We start from the raw sequence: 20,472 nt of genomic DNA, 5'->3' as shown, positions 1-20,472 counted from the left end.
AATAATTAAGACCTTCCTAGAAGAAGCGCCTAGTTGGATAAAATTTATAAAAATCACGAAAAATATTCAACTGAAATTAGCCGACAACTCGCTAATTCGTGCGGCGACACATATTGTCGAAATTCAAATGATTCTAGGTACACAGGAAATTAAAGTTCCTTTTTACATACTCGACGCACCAGGTCAAACGTTTATCATGGGTCATGTATCCATGGATTATTTGAAAATATCACTGAACGTGCATAAGCGAATGGCAAAATGTCAACCTCCATTTTGCGATAAATTTTATATTCCCTTCATGCATCCTGAAGAATTTCAAAACGCTCTGACTGTTTTCTCTCTCGTATTGAATATTGAAGAAAATGAACAACTTTACAATGACATCTCCGATGACATGTCAGAAACTACCTACAGTGCTGAAGAACAAGAAATTTTCGAAGAACCTCGATTTGCACGCAGCACTTTTATCCAAAATTTACATAACGATCTAAGAGAAACAGCAGAGAATGGGTTAATTACACCTGAGCAAGCGAATGCAGGATTCGATCGTCTGAGTATATTCGAAGACATTTTTGACTTAAACCCAGGTAGATATACAGGCGAACGTGTAAACTTCAATTTTGAAGGAGAAGAACACCTTCAACCTTGGAGGGGTGAAAAATTTCGTCCGAGTAAAAAACTTCTACCAGCCTTACGAAAAGCCATAAATAAAATGCTCGCGCTCGGTATTATTCGATACTCGCATTCGTGTTATATAAATACGTTAGCTCCTGTAGTCAAAAAGAATGGTGATATTCGCCTTTGCCTCGACGCAGATGAGCTCAATAAATACATAATTAATGTATTAACCGAACCGAATACTATTGCAAGCATGTTGTACGACAATGCTGGTGACAAGTTCTTTTGTACACTTGACTTTACTGCTGGATTTTGGCAACTCGTTCTCTCATTAGAATCGAGAAAATTTACTGCCTTCCAAGTTGAGGGTCAAGTGTATGAATTTACTAGATTGCCATATGGTCTCAAAATCTCATCAGGAGAGTTTGTCCATATGATTAATCAAGTCATCCCGAATGAAGACGGTATTACCAAATACGTAGATGACGTAAAAATTTCTGGTACCACTTTCGAAGAAACTCTTGCCCGTTTAGAGAAAGTATTCACTCTCATTAGAAATCATGGTTTAAAATTAAATCCTACAAAAACGCAATTTTTTAAGAATCGTGCTGATCACCTTGGTTTCATTATTTCGAGTCAAGGAGTAGGCAAACAAAGTGAAAAGATTAAAAAATTAGACGAGTTTGAGAAAAAACACACAAAACGTGGCAAATTCTCGATCAATAATAAAAATGACATTTTAGCTCTAATTGGTAATACTGGACTTTATCGTGACTTTATTCCCGAGTATTCGCAAATCGTTAATCCTATTTACCATCTTACTAAAGGTGATGTTCCTGTAGAATGGACCGAAGTCCAACAGAATGCTTTCGAAAAATTGAAATCTGAATTTCGAAAAGACTTTAAACTTCAACAAGCTCCCAAAACTGGAGACTTGTACCTCGATACGAAACTATCCGATCATGCGATGAATGGAGTTCTGTTCTACATGGAAGGTGAAGAAAAACGGATAATTTTGTTCGTATCTATAGCCTTCAAAGAACACCAAACGAACTTTACTCTTTTCGATCGAGAAACAATGTGTCTCGTGAAATGCGTACAAAAGCTTCAAATGTGGCTCCATGGACGCCGCATTCACGTTAGATCTAATCTTCTGCCTATAATTAATCGCTTTCGAGAAATTGCGCAAACACATCGAAAAGCTGCGCATTGGATCACTGTCTTAAATTGCTACGATCTGATTTATGATATGACCCATTCTAATAATGCTTTATACCGTATAAAAGCTCCTGAACTTGAGATCAGCTATCTTGGCCATCTTAGAACAGAAGCCACTGAGCAAATTGAACAAGATTCCTCGTCCGATTCAGATAATATTTCGTCTGAAAAAGAGGAAATCGAATTCGAAACCGCTATTGAACCTTATGAGTTGAAATTTTTGACTGAAAATATACCTACGCTTCATCAACGTCTCAGGGACATTTCGTCATTTCAAAAAGACGACGAGATGTGCAAACGCCTCGTAGAAATCCTTGAGGAACGTGTTCCACCGAACAATAAAAAGCAACGTGACATTCAAAAAATAAAGCTCACGAAATTTCAAATTATAAAGAATGCTATAGGTGAAAAAATCCTATATAGAAAACTCAAAAATGGTTCAAAAGTACCTTGCCTACCTAACGTTTTATTTTTCGATACGGTTGATTATCTCCACTGTGCATATGGACACATAGGAGCAGCAAAGCTTGACGTAATTTTTCGACGCATTTATTACCACAACAACTCACTCGCGTACATTCGCGATATTTGTAACATGTGTATCGTTTGTAAAGTAAATAAAAATTACGCGACGCACAAAACACTCGAATATGCACAAATCGAAGCGTATTCTCTTGCTGATGTCTTATCTGTTGACCTATTTGGGCCTTTACCAGCGCTAAAAAACGACCCTAAATATCTTTTAGTCGTAAAAGATGTTTTTACCAACCGTACATGGCTTCGAACCCTCTTTAATATTAAGAAGAGGTCAGTTTGTCAACAAATGCAAACTGTAATTCTCGATATCGAAAGCCATAAGGTCAAAATCAAAAAGGTTATCACAGATAATGGCACTCAATTTATCTCAAACGCTTGGCATGACTTACTCGATTCATTTCAAATTCAAATTGCTCATACGAATGCCTACAATCCACAATCCTCATCTGTTGAACGAACGATGAGATGTATAGGCGATAAACTTCGAGTCAAAATAAATAAAACTTACGATCCGTTTCGTTCGCATCGCGATTGGCAAGATCTCATAATCGAAATTGAGAACGAGCTTAATAATTCTCCAACATCATTTGGTTTTAAGCCTAATGAGGCCTGGGGCATTGCAGATACTATCAGTTTGCAGCTCCCTCATGAAAGCTCAAAGTTCAATTTTGAGAAAGAACTTACTAAAATTCAAGAAAAAATGTCAAAACGCGATTTACCATCGGTTACCTCTGCAAGATGCCTGGAAGAGAAATTAAATCCAGACATTGACCTCGTAATTGACACTGACGGTTACGCTCGAGTCACCGCTGATGGTGCTTGTTCCAAAAATGGAGACGCGAACGCAATTGCGGGTATAGGTATTTGCTTCGCACCGGATTCAGTTTTGAATATTTCAGAACGTATCACTCATGATAAATATCCAAGTTCTAATAATCTCGCCGAATTGATTGCGATTCGAGTTGCTCTTGAGGTACTTCGAGCAAACGAGATTAAAAAAGTTAAACTGCTTAGCGACTCGAACTACGCGATTAAAGCTCTGACAAATACATGTTCATTTTGGCAAACCAATAATTGGAAAAACTCGCGTAACAAACCTGTACACCACGAAGACTTATTCAAAGAAATTTTAAAGCTAAGTAAAGAATTCGACAAAGTTGAATTTATTCATGTATTCGCAAGGAAACATGAATTCACGAATATCATTGTGGATTCTTTAGCTAAAAAAGCGGTCTATACTATTGAACATACTGAAACGAGAATTAATGAAATGACTCCTCGTCAAGTAATTGAAACTTTCATTCGCGAAAAACGTAGACTCAAAAGGATCGAAGACGAATATGCCTTCAATAAATGTCATCCTGATCCTACCTTTTTCAAACAAGGCGACTGGGTACTTATGGCAAATCACCGCCAATCATCCTATGCAAAACGTACTTCTGGAAAGCTCTACCAGAAAAAGACAGGACCTTTCATTGTGGTTCAACGAAACGGCCACAATTGCTATCTTTTGAAACCCACCTATGACTCAGACATCGATCGCGTCGCCAACATTCGCCAACTTACCCTCTTTATCACGAAAGAAAACCTGGAAAAATTAAAAACAGAATCGTGTCTAAAATCCAGTCTTGATCTCAGGTCACTTGAGCAGCGAATTAAAAAATTCCTCACCGACTATCAGAATGAAGAATACGAAGAAGAGAGTGAGGAAGAAGTGCAAGACTCAGATTCTGATTACGACAACCCTCCAGAAATCGTCATAAGTAGAAAAGATTTCAAACGTGCATCGCAAATTGTGCTAAAAGAAGTCGTCGAAACAGCTCGTGATCGACGCAGTAATGTTCGAAACAAGCGTGAAAAGCAAACAACCTTGGACAAACGACTTCCAGGAGGATCAACTTTATCTCAACCCTCAGCTTCGACTTCGAATGGGGCATCTGAATCACCTCAAACCCTCCCAAAGAGAAGAGGAAGACCTAGAAAAAATCAATCAGAATCAGAATCCCAAAATTCTCAAAACAGCCTTGACCTTGGTTCAGATAATCCAGTTGAAACTGACGATTCAATCATCTCGCAAAATACACCCGAATTTGAATCTCAAAATTCTACAACATCTCAGAATTCAATGCTTGATTCTGGATACATCGACTCTCAACCAGATTCTCAACAGCTTATTGTCATAAAACGTACAACTCGATCGCAAGCAAAACGCTCTACTTCCTTACCTTCGGGAACACGTGCAGATCGAATTACGACAAGGCAAATGCGTTCAAGCTTCGACACAGGGAAAAAACAGCTAGAGTTGAAATTTATAAACTACGTTTCCGACGACGATCAAGAACCTTATGCGAGATTTTATGACATGACTCCCGATGAAAAATCAGACGACGAGGACTACACCCCTCGATAAATAAATGAAAGCACTTGGATACCAATTTCAAATACATGTGTCTTGTGTCCAAGTACTTCTCATCACCTATTTTCCTTTTACCATAGAAAACTAGATAGCCAAAATTGTTCAGATGTTTAATCAAAATACATATGCCCTACACCTGAATAATTTAGCTCTTATATACTTTCATATACCCTGGAACATCTATATCTACGAATCAGCTTACAAAATTCATCTATTCTATTTACTATACGAATGACCTATGCGGAAATAGGCCATATGAGAATCGTCCACTTCAAATATAATTCACTTCCCAATGCTGAACAAATCGCCATGGTATTTTTTACATTTTTTATGTATCGAAAAAATCACCCAGCTTGTAATACTTGCGAGCTACTTGTACATAAAAATACCATCTCACTCGTGTAATATTTAGCACGATAAAGCGAGGTTACACCCTCGCCATATGTTACGAAAAGACTCGTCGCGTCTATATAAATTAACCACATAGGTAAACAACCCCTATGTAAACAGTAGCCGTGATTACTCGACGCGATGACTTTTACGACTTTAAACCCGTTGCTACGATTACGAAGACAGATATGCTGCGCGGTCTCTTTCAAACACCCTTTTGCCGCCTATACCTGTCCATTCACCAACGAAAAGACTACGCGACGGTAAGTACTGTGTATATACACTGTATGTCGCGTAATGCCTTGGTAATATTTCGCCGAGATGATATGTAAATAGTCAACCATTATATTTTACAAGCTATGTATTTTATTTTTCTATCCCTTAATATAATGACATTTTCATTCGATTCATTCTCTGCCAAATATCATCCAGCAGCAACCTGATCCAATTTTCATTCCTTTTGGTATTTCAAATCTCCATAAAGATGCTCGCCATGAAAGCCATCTTCTCCAGTATATATACTCGTTTAGACTTTGTGCTTTGCCAAAACAACTTTGTACTTCCAAAACTAGATTTTGTTGCCTACGTGAGATCTTATTTGTCATGTGTATTGATATTTCATTGTTTTCACGCGATGTTTATTAACCAATACAACGACAAATCTCGTCAATCCTCTGGTAATTCATTAACCAAGAGAACCTTGAGCGACGAAACTACGACTTACGCATACATACGCATCGCGGTCTCCTATTACAAAGTTGTTAATCACTACTTCGCGCTTCAGCTAACCTTTTTGCCCAAAAATTTACGAATGTAAACACATTCGACACGCTCGTAAAAAGCGCTGATACAGGCATAGGCCTACCTCGCGATACCTTCCACGAGCGATTTATATAATATTTGTCAACTACGCGAATGAAAATAATACGATGAATTAACAATTCGCCCACGTATTATGCAGTTTTCAGTACCATTTATGAATGCAATTTTCTCCACGATACCTCTGATGTATTTCGCATGAATTTTTCTGCAAATTAATCACTTTTTCGATTAATTTACCTCGTCGAGATGGTAACATCCAGACGAACGTTGCCAGTTCTCTAAAATTCCTTATTTTAGAAGGAGGCGGCGTAGCTATTAAAAACTCGAAAACATACTTCGTTCTCTCTCGCACATTTATTTCTCTCTTTCTTCTCATAAAAATCACGACGATTTTTTCGAAATACCCTTTCGTTCCTCTTCCTTAAAGCACACCAGCGTCCGTTTTCGACATTGGTCGCTTGAAATTTTATGTGCTAAAGGTGGGGACATTTTTTCGATCCTCTGTATTTCTTCGTCTGAAAAATTAAGACGAAGCAATTCCAATCGTCAACCACAGCTTATTATGTGCGACGACGAGTTCCAGTAAAGAGGTATCCTGGTAAGCATTCAACGACTTTTTACCCGAATCTCGCGATCATCATATTTCTGCTTTATATATGTACTTTCGAAACCTTGAGTGTGACTTTTATTACGTACGTAATTTAACACACTACTAAATTGCGAATTTTCTCTCGTAAACCGCGTAAATGATGTCGATTTCCTATCGTGAAATTCTTTGTGAAGCCTGTGATAGGTCCCTGGCTTTGCCAGGCATCGATCCTCCTCCGATAGGTGACTTCTTAGTTATCACCATCTGTCATCATCTTTTTCATCATTCCTGCCTGGTCACGTATTATCGTAATTCTCGTCAGATTGACGAAAATGGTAATCGAATTTTCCAATGTCCGGCAGAAGACTGCCATCGCCCCTTAAATTCGAATGGATACTACCGTGTCAATCATCGTACTCGGTTATTCAGAGTACAAACCGTTATCGATGCTCATATTTCACAATTATCGAGCCAGATAACAGCCCAACACGACTACTTGACTAGACTGGAAAATACCTTTATTCGTGAAAACGCAATCTTGAGAAATCAAGCTGAGCATTTTCAGAGAGAGTATGCGACGCTCTTCGCTCGCTACAACTCTGTAATGGAACCCCGCCATGGGAACCATTTATCAACCTTCAATCCTTCGTTTCCTTCTACTTCGGGCATAACCTCAAATACCTCTTATTTGAGCATGCGCCCACCTGCTTACGAGCATCCACCTCCTTATTCAAGGATACCCCCTAATGCCGAATATTTTCCAAATCAACCCCGAATGAACCGTGTACCTACTTCAATGGTACCCCCGATTATTCGACCTGAGCCACCTAGAACTCCGGTTCCAGCTCTGGTTTCAATTCGTAATATACCCCCGACAACCTCATCCCATTCGGCTTCTGTTATTGTTTCAAACCCTCCAGTTTCGGTACCTGCTCCAGCTCCCACTCAGACTGGAAGTACACCGAAAAGACCACATAGTGCAATTTCTACTGACGACTCTTCGGTGAAGATTTCCCCTCCACCACCTCCGCCATCAGTAGCTCAAAATCAGCCGAGTACTTCTACTTAACCGAATCCTACTCAACCGGCAAAACGCCCGCGAGGACGTCCGCCTACGAGGAGGACTTTTGCAAATAAAAGTGCTCATCATCGTCGTTATCTCCGACGACATCCTTATTACCCGATTGACTCGTATCCTCACTACTTTACGGCGGTAGGATATGAGCTAGACATTGATACCTATATCATAGCCTACTTTGCGTATAACATCCTCTTGATGGGGGATGGGCACGCTGAAGGAATGGCTAGATACTTAAGCAATAGTCGCGTGTATGAAAGCCGTTTAGATACGGACTTATACAGACGAGACTTATACTTGGCTGAACTCCTACAATATATTATGACCTTCGAACATTTACCTAGACAAATCATGTTGTCGATAGGCAATTTTGACGTCTACAAAGGCACCACTTACGAGATATTCTATCGAGATTTCAAACTTCTCATGGAATTGTTCAAAAACTTAGGTGTTCGAGAGGTAATTCTCTTACCCCTCATTCCTCAACCCTCGAACCATCGCACTCCATATGTGGTAATTTCCGAAATTTTGTCCCTTAATTGGGCTGGTATTTTAGAAGGCACCATTACCCGAATTCCTGAAGATTTCATAACCATACACGAACAACGTAGTGGATGTAATGAATTAGGTCCCTTTTTCCCCACTCATTACTACCATGAGACGGCTCGTCTCATACGACGTCGTTTTATTCCCCCTATTGTTCGTAGGGCCCAGGCTAATATCGATTCCGACTCCGAAGATGACAATCCTCCTCCTCCTGCTGTTGCTCCTATTACACCTCCTCAATCGACTCGCTCAAATGAATCGAATAATAATAATAATACTAACGAGAACTCTTCTGAGCTACAGAGACTCCTAGAAGCACAGCCGTCAACGTCACGAGCAGCCCTAATGGCTGATAAACGTCCGGAAAAAACCGCCGATGACTATCGTCATGTGGGTAAGATCGGAAAGATCAGACGTAACTCACAAGAACCCATGACGATCGACGTAGAGGATCCTGAGGCGAGAGCAGAGCTATTTCGTACCATCATGCACAAAGCTCTGCATAAGGAGCAAACTACACCCGGCACTGTGCCTACGCTCAACGAAATGTCACAACGTCAGGTTCGAAGTTTAAACCTTTTTACAATTAATATTTCTCAACCCTCCACCTCTAGAAACGCAGCTACAACACGTTCTGCGACATGGCGAGAGGAAATTTCCAACGAAGAGGCAGCACAGGATGCGATCACTGAGGCAATCGAAGTCCTCACGAATACGACCATTCATGACCCCGCACCTCCGGAAAATGAGGAGTAAAGTATAGAAGTATCGCCGAAAGGCAAAATTGTTTAAATTTCGCTTAGCTTGTAACTTGTATATGGTTGTACATTTGCGTGTATTTTGTTTAATTATTTTTATTTCAGGAATCATTATTTTTTTTTGTTTTTTTTTTTTGCTACTTTTGCATGATTCCCCTTATTTAATAGGTTATTTTTTACTTTTTTCTAATGCTCTTTTTGTTTGCTGTACGAGAAATAGCTACACCATACTCGACGATATGAAAAGTCCAGCGCTTAACGATTCGAACGATACTCTCCATAGAGTGATAATATTGACGACGATTCGAAATAACACCATCGTTCTGCTGCTACGTCTCATTATTTCTTTGCATTTCTGATTTTATTTCATGTATTGTATATGCGTGTATGTGTGTGATTTTTCTGTTTTCCACAGCATTCTATATTTTATAAGTTAATCTAAAATTATGCTTACGGTTAAACGTATGCCCATTAAAAGTTGTTAACCCCAAAGCCACTAGAATATAAGCTAAATTTCAAATATTGTTAAAACTTTGGCTCAAAAACTTAGATTTAGTCCAAATTTCTTGCCACCAGGGTGACGTAAAGCTTCTTGATCATGTACATATATTTTTAAGTGCTTTTTAAAATTCTTTCTTTTCCTATCAATCCCCTTCAAATCGTCACACCTGATACAGGTTATATTTTTTTTTTACATATAAAATAGTCCCATTAAAGCAAGATGACGTTAAATCAAATTTATAAGTTCATAAAAAAGACTCCGGCTTTTGGAAACTCGTCATACTTGTAATTGAGAAATTCTCATAAAAAACAAAAATCAAAAATTAGACATATTTTTAAACATCAAACAAGCGAGAAATTTTATTAATCAAGAATCTACCAAAGGCCAAAGATTACTTACTTGCATAACTACAATTCGACTTTGATTCGTCGAATTCTTCTCAGCTACAGAAATCAGATTCCTTTTTGACTGCTTCGTTACTAATATCTTTACGATATTGGTTGGATTTTTTCGCGGTACTTTTAACTTGTTTTTTGACTTCAAATGATTCGGTACTTTTGCAGTTGGTATCAGTTTTCTGCTGATGCAGCTGTAAAGTCTTTCGTCCACTTCTTCAATGGTCAGCGAATCTAGCAAGTCGTCCAAAACGCGCAAACTGGATTTCGTTTACATCTTTTGTGGTATTAGCGAAATTTTGCTGTTCATTGCTGAACGTTTTCTCCGCGGAAAAGTTCATAATCTTTTCTTATACTTCTTTTTCCTTTCTGCGACCAAAATTTCAATATATTTCATTACATGGACAGAAGACGTACTTCAAAAATTCTTCGTCTTTTTTCGCAAATTTGCCATCCGGCACTGATTTTTCCAGTTCAGATAAAAGGCGCAGATAAGGTTAAGAAGCACTTTTTCAGTTCTTCGTCATTCATTTCTAGGAATCTAAATGACATTTTTTCATAATTACCCGTCGTTGCGATCAATCAATATATTCTTCGACCGCAGACGGAGATTTCGATGATGATTTCATTTCATCATCAATTACTACGATTCTCAAATTTCGTTGTCTTCATCATATTCATCACGATGAAGTGTTATGCAACTGATGCAAATCAGTCATCAGTCATGCATTTGGTGCATTTATGACCCCTTATGAGAATCATTAATACCCTTTAATTCAACCGAGAAACCTTTTCTTCTTCTTCAATAATAAATAAAAAATATATATATTGACAAAAGAATAAACTACGAGTTAGAATTTTCAATATGATCGAATAATCGAAAAGAAAAAATTGAATTTACGTTTTAAATACTTGACAACCGTTTAAAAATATTAGGAATTTGGAATGGATTTGCGTTTTAGATTCTCGCAATTCGCTTCTTGTTTTCGAAAAATATCCTTCTTCGTCAATTAAATCAAATAGTTTCTTCTATTTTTGGAAATATGACGAATGAATAAAAATCTACATTCCTTAAATAACGCGAGGATATTCGAACCCTTTTAGAATTTTTTATGCATATTGGTTCGTTTAAATTTTTTGAAAAAAGATTAAAGTTAAAGTTGTCAAGAATTCATCGATTCGTAAACTCGAAAAAATAAAATATTAACTGCACAAAAATTGAAAATTTTAACGTAAAATAAAAGAAAAATTAAGTCTCTCTCTACATTTTCTGAGAAGGAAGCTCATGCTTAAATGGAAACAAATTTGGCTAATTCCAGATGGAGCTTTGTGAAAATGTAGACATTATTAGTTAAAAATGAAAAAGAAGAAGAAAATCCTTTTCTCTTAAATATGCTTTAAAAATCAAACACACACAAAAGATTGCTTACTTTGCTCGTATACATGATACAAAGGCGCTCCAGTCACGTTCAAAATATTTACGTAAACTTCTATTTTCTTTTTCCATGTGCCTTCGTAAATTCGTTCCGTCCTTTTGACCGTTTTCTTGACTCGGTTCCTACTCAAATGTTAGATTAGTGTATTCTGCTACACGTGCTTAGGAATCCACATAAAATTTACTTGAATTCTGGATTCATTATCGCTTTCATTTTATTATTCAGATCGTTCTGATTGCGACGCAATTTTTTGTTGTAATTCGCTTACTGTGCAATTTGCATAATTCTTTGTCATTTTAGTAATTTTCTTTTTTGATTAACGTAATTGATTACTGCAGTACATTTTACACAAATTTGTTGAAGAAGCTGGTGTAACGGATGCTTCGAGATGAACTCGCAAAAGTCAGGCACAAATCGCTTGTACCCTTTTGCTGTGCCAGATCACATCCCAAGTATTCCTTCACTGTGTTTACTTTCTGTTTGGATGCTGATTCTGATGCTGGTTCACATTTAATGTTGCTATCGTCTTCTTCTAAGCAACCTTTATCTTTATTTGACCTTTTAATTCACTGCAGTATTCAAAAATATTTACATTGTTATAATTTTATGGATTTTATGAATTTTTTCGTGTGCCTTTGAGCCACTTTTTTCTTTTTTCCGTCACTGACGAAGACAAAAATGACACTTTTATTTGCTTAATTAAAAGACGCCTTTGAGCGCACAGCCTTTCTTTTATTACCTTTAATTAGTAGCCTTCTCTCTTTTTTCGACCCTGTTAGTGTTGCTGTCGTTGTTGTAGCATTTTATTATCATTCTCAGTGGTAAATTATTCACTGATTTGCTCACTCAACCCTTGCTGTTGCAGTGATTATGCCCACAACTTTCAGCACACTTTGTAATTGCCTGCCTTTTAGTTTCTCTTTTTTGGACTTCCTTTTTGCGTCACTTCAAAAACGCCTGTAGCCATCGCTGCAGACTAGGGAGGGGCAGGTGGTGTCCCTCAGTGGATACAGATAGGACAGGGGAGCAGAGGGGGGTTTTAGTTAGGCATTCCACTCTCATTCCTTTTTCCTCTTCCTTTTCCATACTCTCCCCCGATGGCTTGGCTCATTGAGCGAGACTATGGGGGGCATATGTGAGGAGCAGGAATGCCTTAACCGCGTATCGTGTGTATTCTAATACCCACTATACTCGCGGGTATTAATGTATCTTTTCGTTATACTGGTTCATGATATTTTCATGTATTGTTCTACTACTTATGGTGTGTGTGTGTGTGTGTAAGCTTTGACGTCAGTCAAGGACTTTTCCGATTTCGCATAGGGCTCGTCTCTAGGCGAACCGCACTCGATTCTCACTTGATCTTTTACGTCTGGCCAGGGTAGAACTTCTCGTCACCAAAACGATTGTTCATATCGTTCAATGGGTTACACAGTATCCTTCTTGCAATTTATTCTAAGTATTACCCGCTTGTTCGGTGTGAATTTGTATGTCTTTTAAACGTAATGTAAATCGTGAGATACGTCGTCTCGTTATATCGTTTTTATGGTATTTTAGATCACGTCCCATAATCCGGATCTTGGGGCTGTGATCTCATTTAAAATGTATTCCTCAGACTTAACAGAATTATCGATCGGACCTGGTATTGGTGAGTCCACAGGAGAGATAATTTAACGTGAATAGTTCTGGGTAAGTAATGAAAAAAGCTTACTCGTAGAGTCTGGCACTCTGCTGCGGTTAACTCCTTTTATTAATTAATCCTAATTAATATTACGACTAACCAATAGTGAGTAGACATAATTTTATCGTGTCTATGTTCATACCTATATTATTGCCTTAATTGACAACTACTAAGTATCTACGTGTTGTCAACTGTTGCTTATTATACTGCATAATCGAATATTTGTTCATTCGAGATGCATTTCTATGTAAATCTTCTTTTGGCTACTGTGATTTACGTATTTTTCATGTATAGTTGTATAAATACAATATAGGCGAGTTATACATGTTCTTTCGAGTTTTATTTAATGGTACGTAAAGCTCAACTTTTATAAATGATAGTGGTTCGTTAATAGAAAGAGCCTGCCTCCAGAGCTAGTTAGGTATCAGGAAATTATTCCCCTCCCTGGGAATAATTATTTGATTCCCTTTTTATGAGCCGCTAGACAAAACTTCTTACCGTCAAAAGTAATTAGTTACTTTCTACCACTGCTATCTATTACTACTATCACTATATCAGGACTAAACTTGATTTTTCAGCTTTCTGAACGGAATAAAAACAAACAGCTGAAAGAAATTGAATCTGCACTGCCTAGAAAACGAGGCCGATATAATATTCAAAAGTCGATAAAGCAGGCGATCACGGTAAAAAACCAATTCAAAATGTGAGGTGTTCTTTTTTCTCTCATGCCACGTCATCAAATCCATTGAAAATATTTCCAAGACAAAAAAGAATTTATTTCGGTGTGATAATAATAAAATCAAGCAACATCAATAAGTATATTAACAACAGAGGTAATGTGTAAACATGGCTCAGGAGTCTCCTCCATCCAAAGGTTGAAATTCAGACGAATGATTATATTCTTGAATATCTAAAGCTACAAGGCAACTTTCACGAACCAAATCGTCGGAATCATTAGCAAATCTACGAATAATTTCAACACAGTCCGGAGTACCGATTGAACCGAGAGCTTCGATAGCTTCGTGTCTGACCATGTTGCTTTCTCCTTCATCCTCTACTACTTTTAACAAGGCCGGAATGGTAACAGGATTCTGCAACTGTCCCAACACGAAAGCAACTTCGTGACGAAACAACGCACTCTTCGAATTGAAACCTAACAACCGCCACATACATAAATGTATCAACAACATGATTATGTAATTGGTAAACAAGAATGAAATATTGATCATTTTTTCAAAATCGCCATTACCCTTCGTGATTCCTTCGGCGCTAAAATCGGTGTTCAAATTTCTCAACGCAAACATGGCTCGATAACGTTCGAAAATGCTCAGATTTGCATTCAAATACATTTCCATCAAGTTTGGTAGGTCTTTCGAGTCACTCGGAGGGGCAGGATCAACGGTACCGTAAACATTGGGGTCTATTACACCACCTTGGTCCAAAAATTCCAGACGCCCTAACGCTATTTCGCAAGTTTCCGCTATTTCTGGGATATCGCTCTTTTCATACTTGCGTAACACGTCAATTGACCTTTTATCACCGATTGCTCCTAAAGCTTCAGCTACAAAAATGTGTAACAAAGAGGGAAAATCAGCCGGTTTCGTGAAAAAGAATATTAAAAAACGCCACACCATGAGACCAAAGATGTAGTTTAGTGCGCTACTTTACCAGCTTCATGGCGAACAACAGGCTGTTGCGTTTCATCTTCTAAAACTCGAATTAGGGTGGAAACTGCTGACGAAAGATTTATTTGACCCAAACAGTAAGCCAGTTCGTGTTTCAATAGAGCCGATTTGTCGTTGAAACATTGACTAATCATTTCCACGGATTCGTCGTTTTTCAAGTTTTTCAGCGTGAAAAGAGCCCTGAACCTTCTCTTCAGCGGGTACTGCGGGTTTTTCAATTCGGCACCAACCTTCCGAATATATTCCACATCTGTGCTCATGATTACACTAATGTGTGAATTCGATCGAGTTGAAGTTTCAAAGTATTGAAGAGGGATTTCATCAACGTGAAAAATGATTTGAATATCAAATGCAGCGGGACGAGGAGAATCTCTATTGAATATTATCTCGCTGATTTACCGTCCAATCCTTCTGAACTGGAGGAATAGGTAATTATCTGAAACAAATTCATCGCAGACATCATTGGTTTTTTTGCAAATTTTGGAGGTTGAATATTCAAGCGATATAGTGAAAAACGCACAGAGCGTAGGGGGGGGGGGTAGTTGGAAATAGTTAATTCTGATTGCCATAATATTGTACAAGAGTAAGTATTTTGAAAGAACAGAGGAACAAGATGCCGACTTGAATACTGAGACTACCTTCATTGCTTTATAGCATCGTATTCTCATTTTCAAAAGTTATGATAATAGTACAGTTGACGATGTGGCTGTTCGAGATACAGATGTGCTTTCATATCAAATGCATTAATTACCCAGAATTTCAAACTGATGCAACTAAAATAGATTATCGCAAAATTGAGTCATTTGAACCAGATGGATAATTCAAGAACGACTTTTTTTTACTACTATAGAGTAATTTCTTCCCTCGAATGTCACATAAATGAGGAGGAAGTAGGTACTGTCAACGGCCCTATTCAAGTTTAGTTGGGGGGGGGGGTCAATTCTTGAAATCACGTAACTTCAAATAGGATTACGCTGATCGGGCAGCTCATTTTTTCCCCTATTATCTTGATCGTTTTAGTAACTCATTCGTTTATGTTCCTTCCGAGTTCCATTTTTTATACTCGTAATTCACTATTTCGCAACTTCAAAAAAAAATTCATACTGAATAGAGAAAAAGTTTGATACCGCTTAAATGAATGATACAAACTATAACAAATCACGCATCTTCAACATTGAAGGGAAAAACTCACTTCGAATTTCTTAAATTTGAGGGCTCATTCAACTTTGAAAATTATAAATTTTCGAATTAAATTTGCCCCTTCAATTCTCAAAGAAGGGTAACTAGTTGTACTAACATTTTTTATTAGTTCATTCAGGTATGCATTATCTATTAAGACTATCAATTAGATTATTCAAAGATTATCTCTTTTTTTGGGTGTAATAGTTCGCCATGAAAATTTGATCAACGGGTAAGTAACAATAACATGGAAGTACTCTATCGCCGGATTTCCCAGGAAAATATTCCAAAAGCCAAAAAAAATAATAAAAATCATTCTGTCAAACGAATAATTACAGAATAAATTGAAACAATTCAAAAACATGACTGAATTTATTCGGTACGATAACGAAAATCAAACAAAAGTAGGAATAAATGAAGTGATATTCAGAAACGAGTAATGAAAATTGAACACACCACACATGTACAAATACATATGACAAAATTACAACATCGAGGTAAACATAAAACGTAAAAAATCAACAATGAACAAAAAGGACTAATAATTAATTCAAAAAAGGCATTTTACACCTGGAGCTAAAATCACTACTTCTCTCAGCACACCGCTCATCATTCAAGTTACGAATCAAAGAAGACTTGAACTGCTCCATCAGAGACTCGTCGTTATTAAAAAACCACTCCAAAGACGCATCGATTATCGCATTTTGATTCGATTCCAGTAACAATCTAATCGGTTCGACTCTTTTATGGGCGTTTATTTTACCAAGTTTGAAATTTTGTGCAGCTTTTTTCGATGGGAAAATCCAATCCAGGAAACCTTCCAACTTATGAAAACACATTCCAAAAATTTTAAACTGAATTACCCAATCTGTTTGAAAAATTTCGAGTTCTTGTAATCGCTCCGCTTCCCATGCACACCTCTCCAGCATCTTTTTACAAATCCGATCGACGGGTAATATCAGCTTGAAATTCTCCACCGCCTCAGTGTCGTTATGCAGGCACCATTTGAAAAACTCATCAAAAGTATCCGCATCCATCCATCTCCATTCACCGGAAATAACGATATCGCTACTCAATTCAAATAGTTTGCTTTTAACCACCACTAGGTCAGACTCCAAAGATATGAAAAAGTCGACTATATGAATAATATCCCGTACGTCCCAAGACCGCAAAGAATGCTTAAAATATTCCATCATTTGCTCACCCATGATCAGATTTCTTTTATACGTATTCAACTGATCAGTATCTGAAAACGTTTCATTGAAAAACGTTTCGAAAGATGTTATTATTTCACTTCTATACCAAAATGAAGTGTAAATCTCGAACATAATTCGCGATTTCAAAACGGCCACTCTCAAATTGAAAATATCATAGGGATCGTCGGAACAGAAGCGAAGAAATTCACTCAACTCATCGAAATAAATTCCGTCCACCAACGTCATAGAATATTTTTCGATTTCGGGGTAATTACATAGGTGGGTGTTTTTAAACGAAATTACTTCATTACTTTCAAGGCACAATTCGATGATTTGCTGCAAATATTCGCGAGACACGCCAACGATTATATCACTCCAATTCTCCCGCCAAATACGTTCTCTCATTTCGGCATCTCTCGTTTTCAACAACTCGATCAACAATCTAACATCTTTGCTCAATCCTTCCAACGTATCCTCATCAGGGGCGTACAAAATTTCCAGTACTTCTTCAAAATGATCGTTTAATACATGATTTTTCAACGTTCTCGGAGCACTTATCCATATATCATAAGCCAAACCATGCCCAACAGTACTAAAGCGAGTCAAAAACATGTGAAATACTCGATAGAACATATCATTTGTGATGACGTTCTTCACCCAATTCCACAACCGCATTATCAAGTCCATTGCCTTGTAAATATACAGATGACAAAAAATTTCTTCAGCATTCGACATCATCACACGCAGCAGTTGTGTTTCGCTCAATATACACAACGCGTGTTTCAGGTAGTTAGGGCGTGCACGATAACTCGCCAAATTAATGACCTTCTGCACTTGTTCGTCGTCAGTCAAAAATACCCAAAGATAATCGAACGCCGATATTGTATCGGCATGATTGTACCTCAGCAAAAAAGCCTCCACACAGCTTGATTCTCGATTTACTGGCATCGCGAACTGCTCGCCACTCATTTGAGAATTCCAATACCGAATCATCGGATGATCCTGGAGATTCGTTGTTATCGGCCATAATTTTCTGACGTCGTCGATCAAACAATACAAACACGCGATTCGATATTTCTCTTCCTTGTTTAACACATCGAGTTCGATCACATTCAACGCCGTTCGCTTATTATCGATAGTTCCATCGGTACGCCAACAAATAAAATCGATTAATTTGGAAACGAACCCTATATCGGTTAGATCTCGATGAGGAAAAATATACACGTAGAGATATGAACACCATGTATCGAATGAATCAGCTACTTTTTTCTTACAATCGCGAATCATTCGCCAAAAAACTGAAGGTAGGTTGACAATCCCCCGGATGTACGGGTCTGCATAAGTCACCTGATAGTATGGAATGACGTTAATTCGACCATATACTTCCATTTCACGAAACAATATCGAAGTTGACGCGACGACACAAGCCAATTCCTGCAACCGGTCAGGGTTATTGAAGCGGATACTCAAAAAATTCTCTATCGGAGGAGTCGCGTTGTCGTTGGTTGCCATAGTTGCCATCATTAGCATAGCATCGTACGAGACAGGCGAATAATCTGCAATCCAAATGATCGAATCAATTTCATATTTTTCAATGGCATTCGCGAAATTGAAGCGAACTAAAGTTACGAAGCCTTTAATTAAACGCGCATAGCTCGACGTAATTCGACAACTTTGCGGATTCATGCAATGCATTAAGTCGACCAGATAGGGGAGACGGTTAAGCCTGGGTTACAATGTACTTGGGACCATGAAATCGTCTACGGGGACATCGAAATACAAGATTGCCAACCTACTGCTTCGAGAAAAAAAGTTCCTGATGGGGTCCGCAACCGAATGGAGACTATTATGTATCATTTTAGGTGGATTGGAAATTGATTATTGAAATTAGTTAAACTTGAATTTGTTTGAATCGAATGAAAACTTCAAAAATTCGATCGTTGTTTATGTTTATATTTGTAAATTGTACGACCTATTCTGCGTTTCAATTGTTCCAACAGATTTAAAAAAGGCTACCGGTTATTTAGGGTATCATACTCATCTGTGTACCAATATTTCAAAAGGGCCCATTCGGTCGGTGCCGAGAAGGGTGTAGATTTTATTTTTCAAAAATTGGCACAATCTTCCAAAGTTTTCCAATTGATCTAAACGGTGCGCGAATGTGAAGCTTTCATGGACAGCTTCACACTCAAACGCTGTTGAGATCCACTGGAGAGCACTGGAAATTTATTTTGATTTTTGAAAAATAAAATCTATACCCTTCTCGGCACTGACCAAATGGGTCCTTTTGAAATATCGGTACACATCTATTAATATGTAAAAGAAAAATGAATAAATTTTGAAATTAAATTCGATTAAAATTTGCAGCATTACATCATAAGATGTAAGGTAGTTAGGAACATAAATGCACTGTCACACCAAAAGAAATTGGTGTGAGAATTGTAACATTTGTCTTTCACAAAAACATACCAACAACTTGATATTTTATACAAGTTAAAGAAACGTTGTGAGTTTCAACTCAGATTTTGTACGTTCCTTTTGTTTGCAATGTAATAATTTTAAATTTTCAATCGATAGAATAACTACAGAAATACAGGATGTTTCACAGGAAACTGACGATTCTAAAATTGAAAATCTCAATGAAAAATAAAAATATCGCGAAAGTGACGGTTTCTACATATACTAGGCAACCAATAACATCAATTTTACCCTCATATTGAAGATGAAGAAATCAACTCAACAAAATTTTAATGACAGATGAAGCACATTATCATCTCGTGGGTGTTGTTAATTGTTATCAAGCAGAACTCTATCGCTACTGGGCTCCGACAGGCAATACTTAGACAATCAATGCGTGACTGTATGGGCAAATGTTGTATCATGGGGGATTATTGGCCCGTTTTCTTTGATGATGGAAATGTCAATACTGGGCGGTAGGTACACGGACGCAATAAACACCTTCTTACCTTTCTGACTTGGTGCAGACCTTTACGATCGACTTCAACAAGACGGAGCATGGAACAATGTGCCATACCATCCACGAGACCTTGAATATTCTTCGTTGAGCTTTCAGTGGCCGTTTTTCTCAAAGCTTGTGGAAATGGAGTGGCCACCATATTCGTCCGACCTGACGGCTCCACATTTTTATTTGTGGGAATGTTTGAAGTCGATCGTGTATACACAGACTGCCCTCGAGATTTGGAGCAAGTTAAAATGCGAATTACCGATAAAATATCGATAGTTAGACGGATTGTTTTGCATCGAGTATTCAAAAATTGAGTAAAAAGATTGAGAGCTTGCGTCGCCGCTGATAGTCAACATATGTATAATGCATGTTGTATTGAATACAAAAAATTGATGTTATTGAGGACCTAGAATGAAAATTTTGAATTTTTTCACCGAGTAGTTTCCGAGATTTTCAATTTTAGA

At 37.7% G+C, this 20,472-nt stretch overlaps 2 protein-coding genes across 12 annotated transcripts in view; both read right to left on the bottom strand.

The window, feature by feature from the left end:
- Positions 1–20,472, bottom strand: part of LOC135845406 (deoxyhypusine hydroxylase-like) — a 152,570-nt gene that overhangs the window by 117,685 nt on the left and 14,413 nt on the right. The window contains exons 2-5 of one of the 11 annotated variants that reach the window (XM_065363932.1): positions 18,391–18,599; positions 14,652–15,104; positions 14,233–14,544; positions 13,738–14,136 (exon numbers count right to left, since the gene is read on the bottom strand). The exons of 9 other annotated variants lie outside the window; for them this stretch is intronic. In XM_065363932.1, the coding sequence (XP_065220004.1) occupies positions 13,835–14,136; positions 14,233–14,544; positions 14,652–14,928 (891 nt within the window). In that variant the 5' untranslated portion in view covers positions 14,929–15,104; positions 18,391–18,599 and the 3' untranslated portion in view covers positions 13,738–13,834. Of the gene's footprint in view, positions 1–13,737; positions 14,137–14,232; positions 14,545–14,651; positions 15,105–18,390; positions 18,600–20,472 lie in introns of those variants that run through there. One more of the 11 variants, XM_065363931.1, reaches the window with a different exon arrangement.
- LOC135845413 (adenosine 3'-phospho 5'-phosphosulfate transporter 1-like) overlaps positions 1–20,472 on the bottom strand; it is an 82,397-nt gene that overhangs the window by 47,641 nt on the left and 14,284 nt on the right. The gene's annotated exons all lie outside the window — the stretch shown is intronic.

This window comes from Planococcus citri, chromosome 4 (genome assembly GCF_950023065.1).
Source record: "Planococcus citri chromosome 4, ihPlaCitr1.1, whole genome shotgun sequence".
NCBI classification, from domain to species: domain Eukaryota; kingdom Metazoa; phylum Arthropoda; class Insecta; order Hemiptera; family Pseudococcidae; genus Planococcus; species Planococcus citri.
This window is presented reverse-complemented; position numbering and strand designations above follow the sequence as displayed.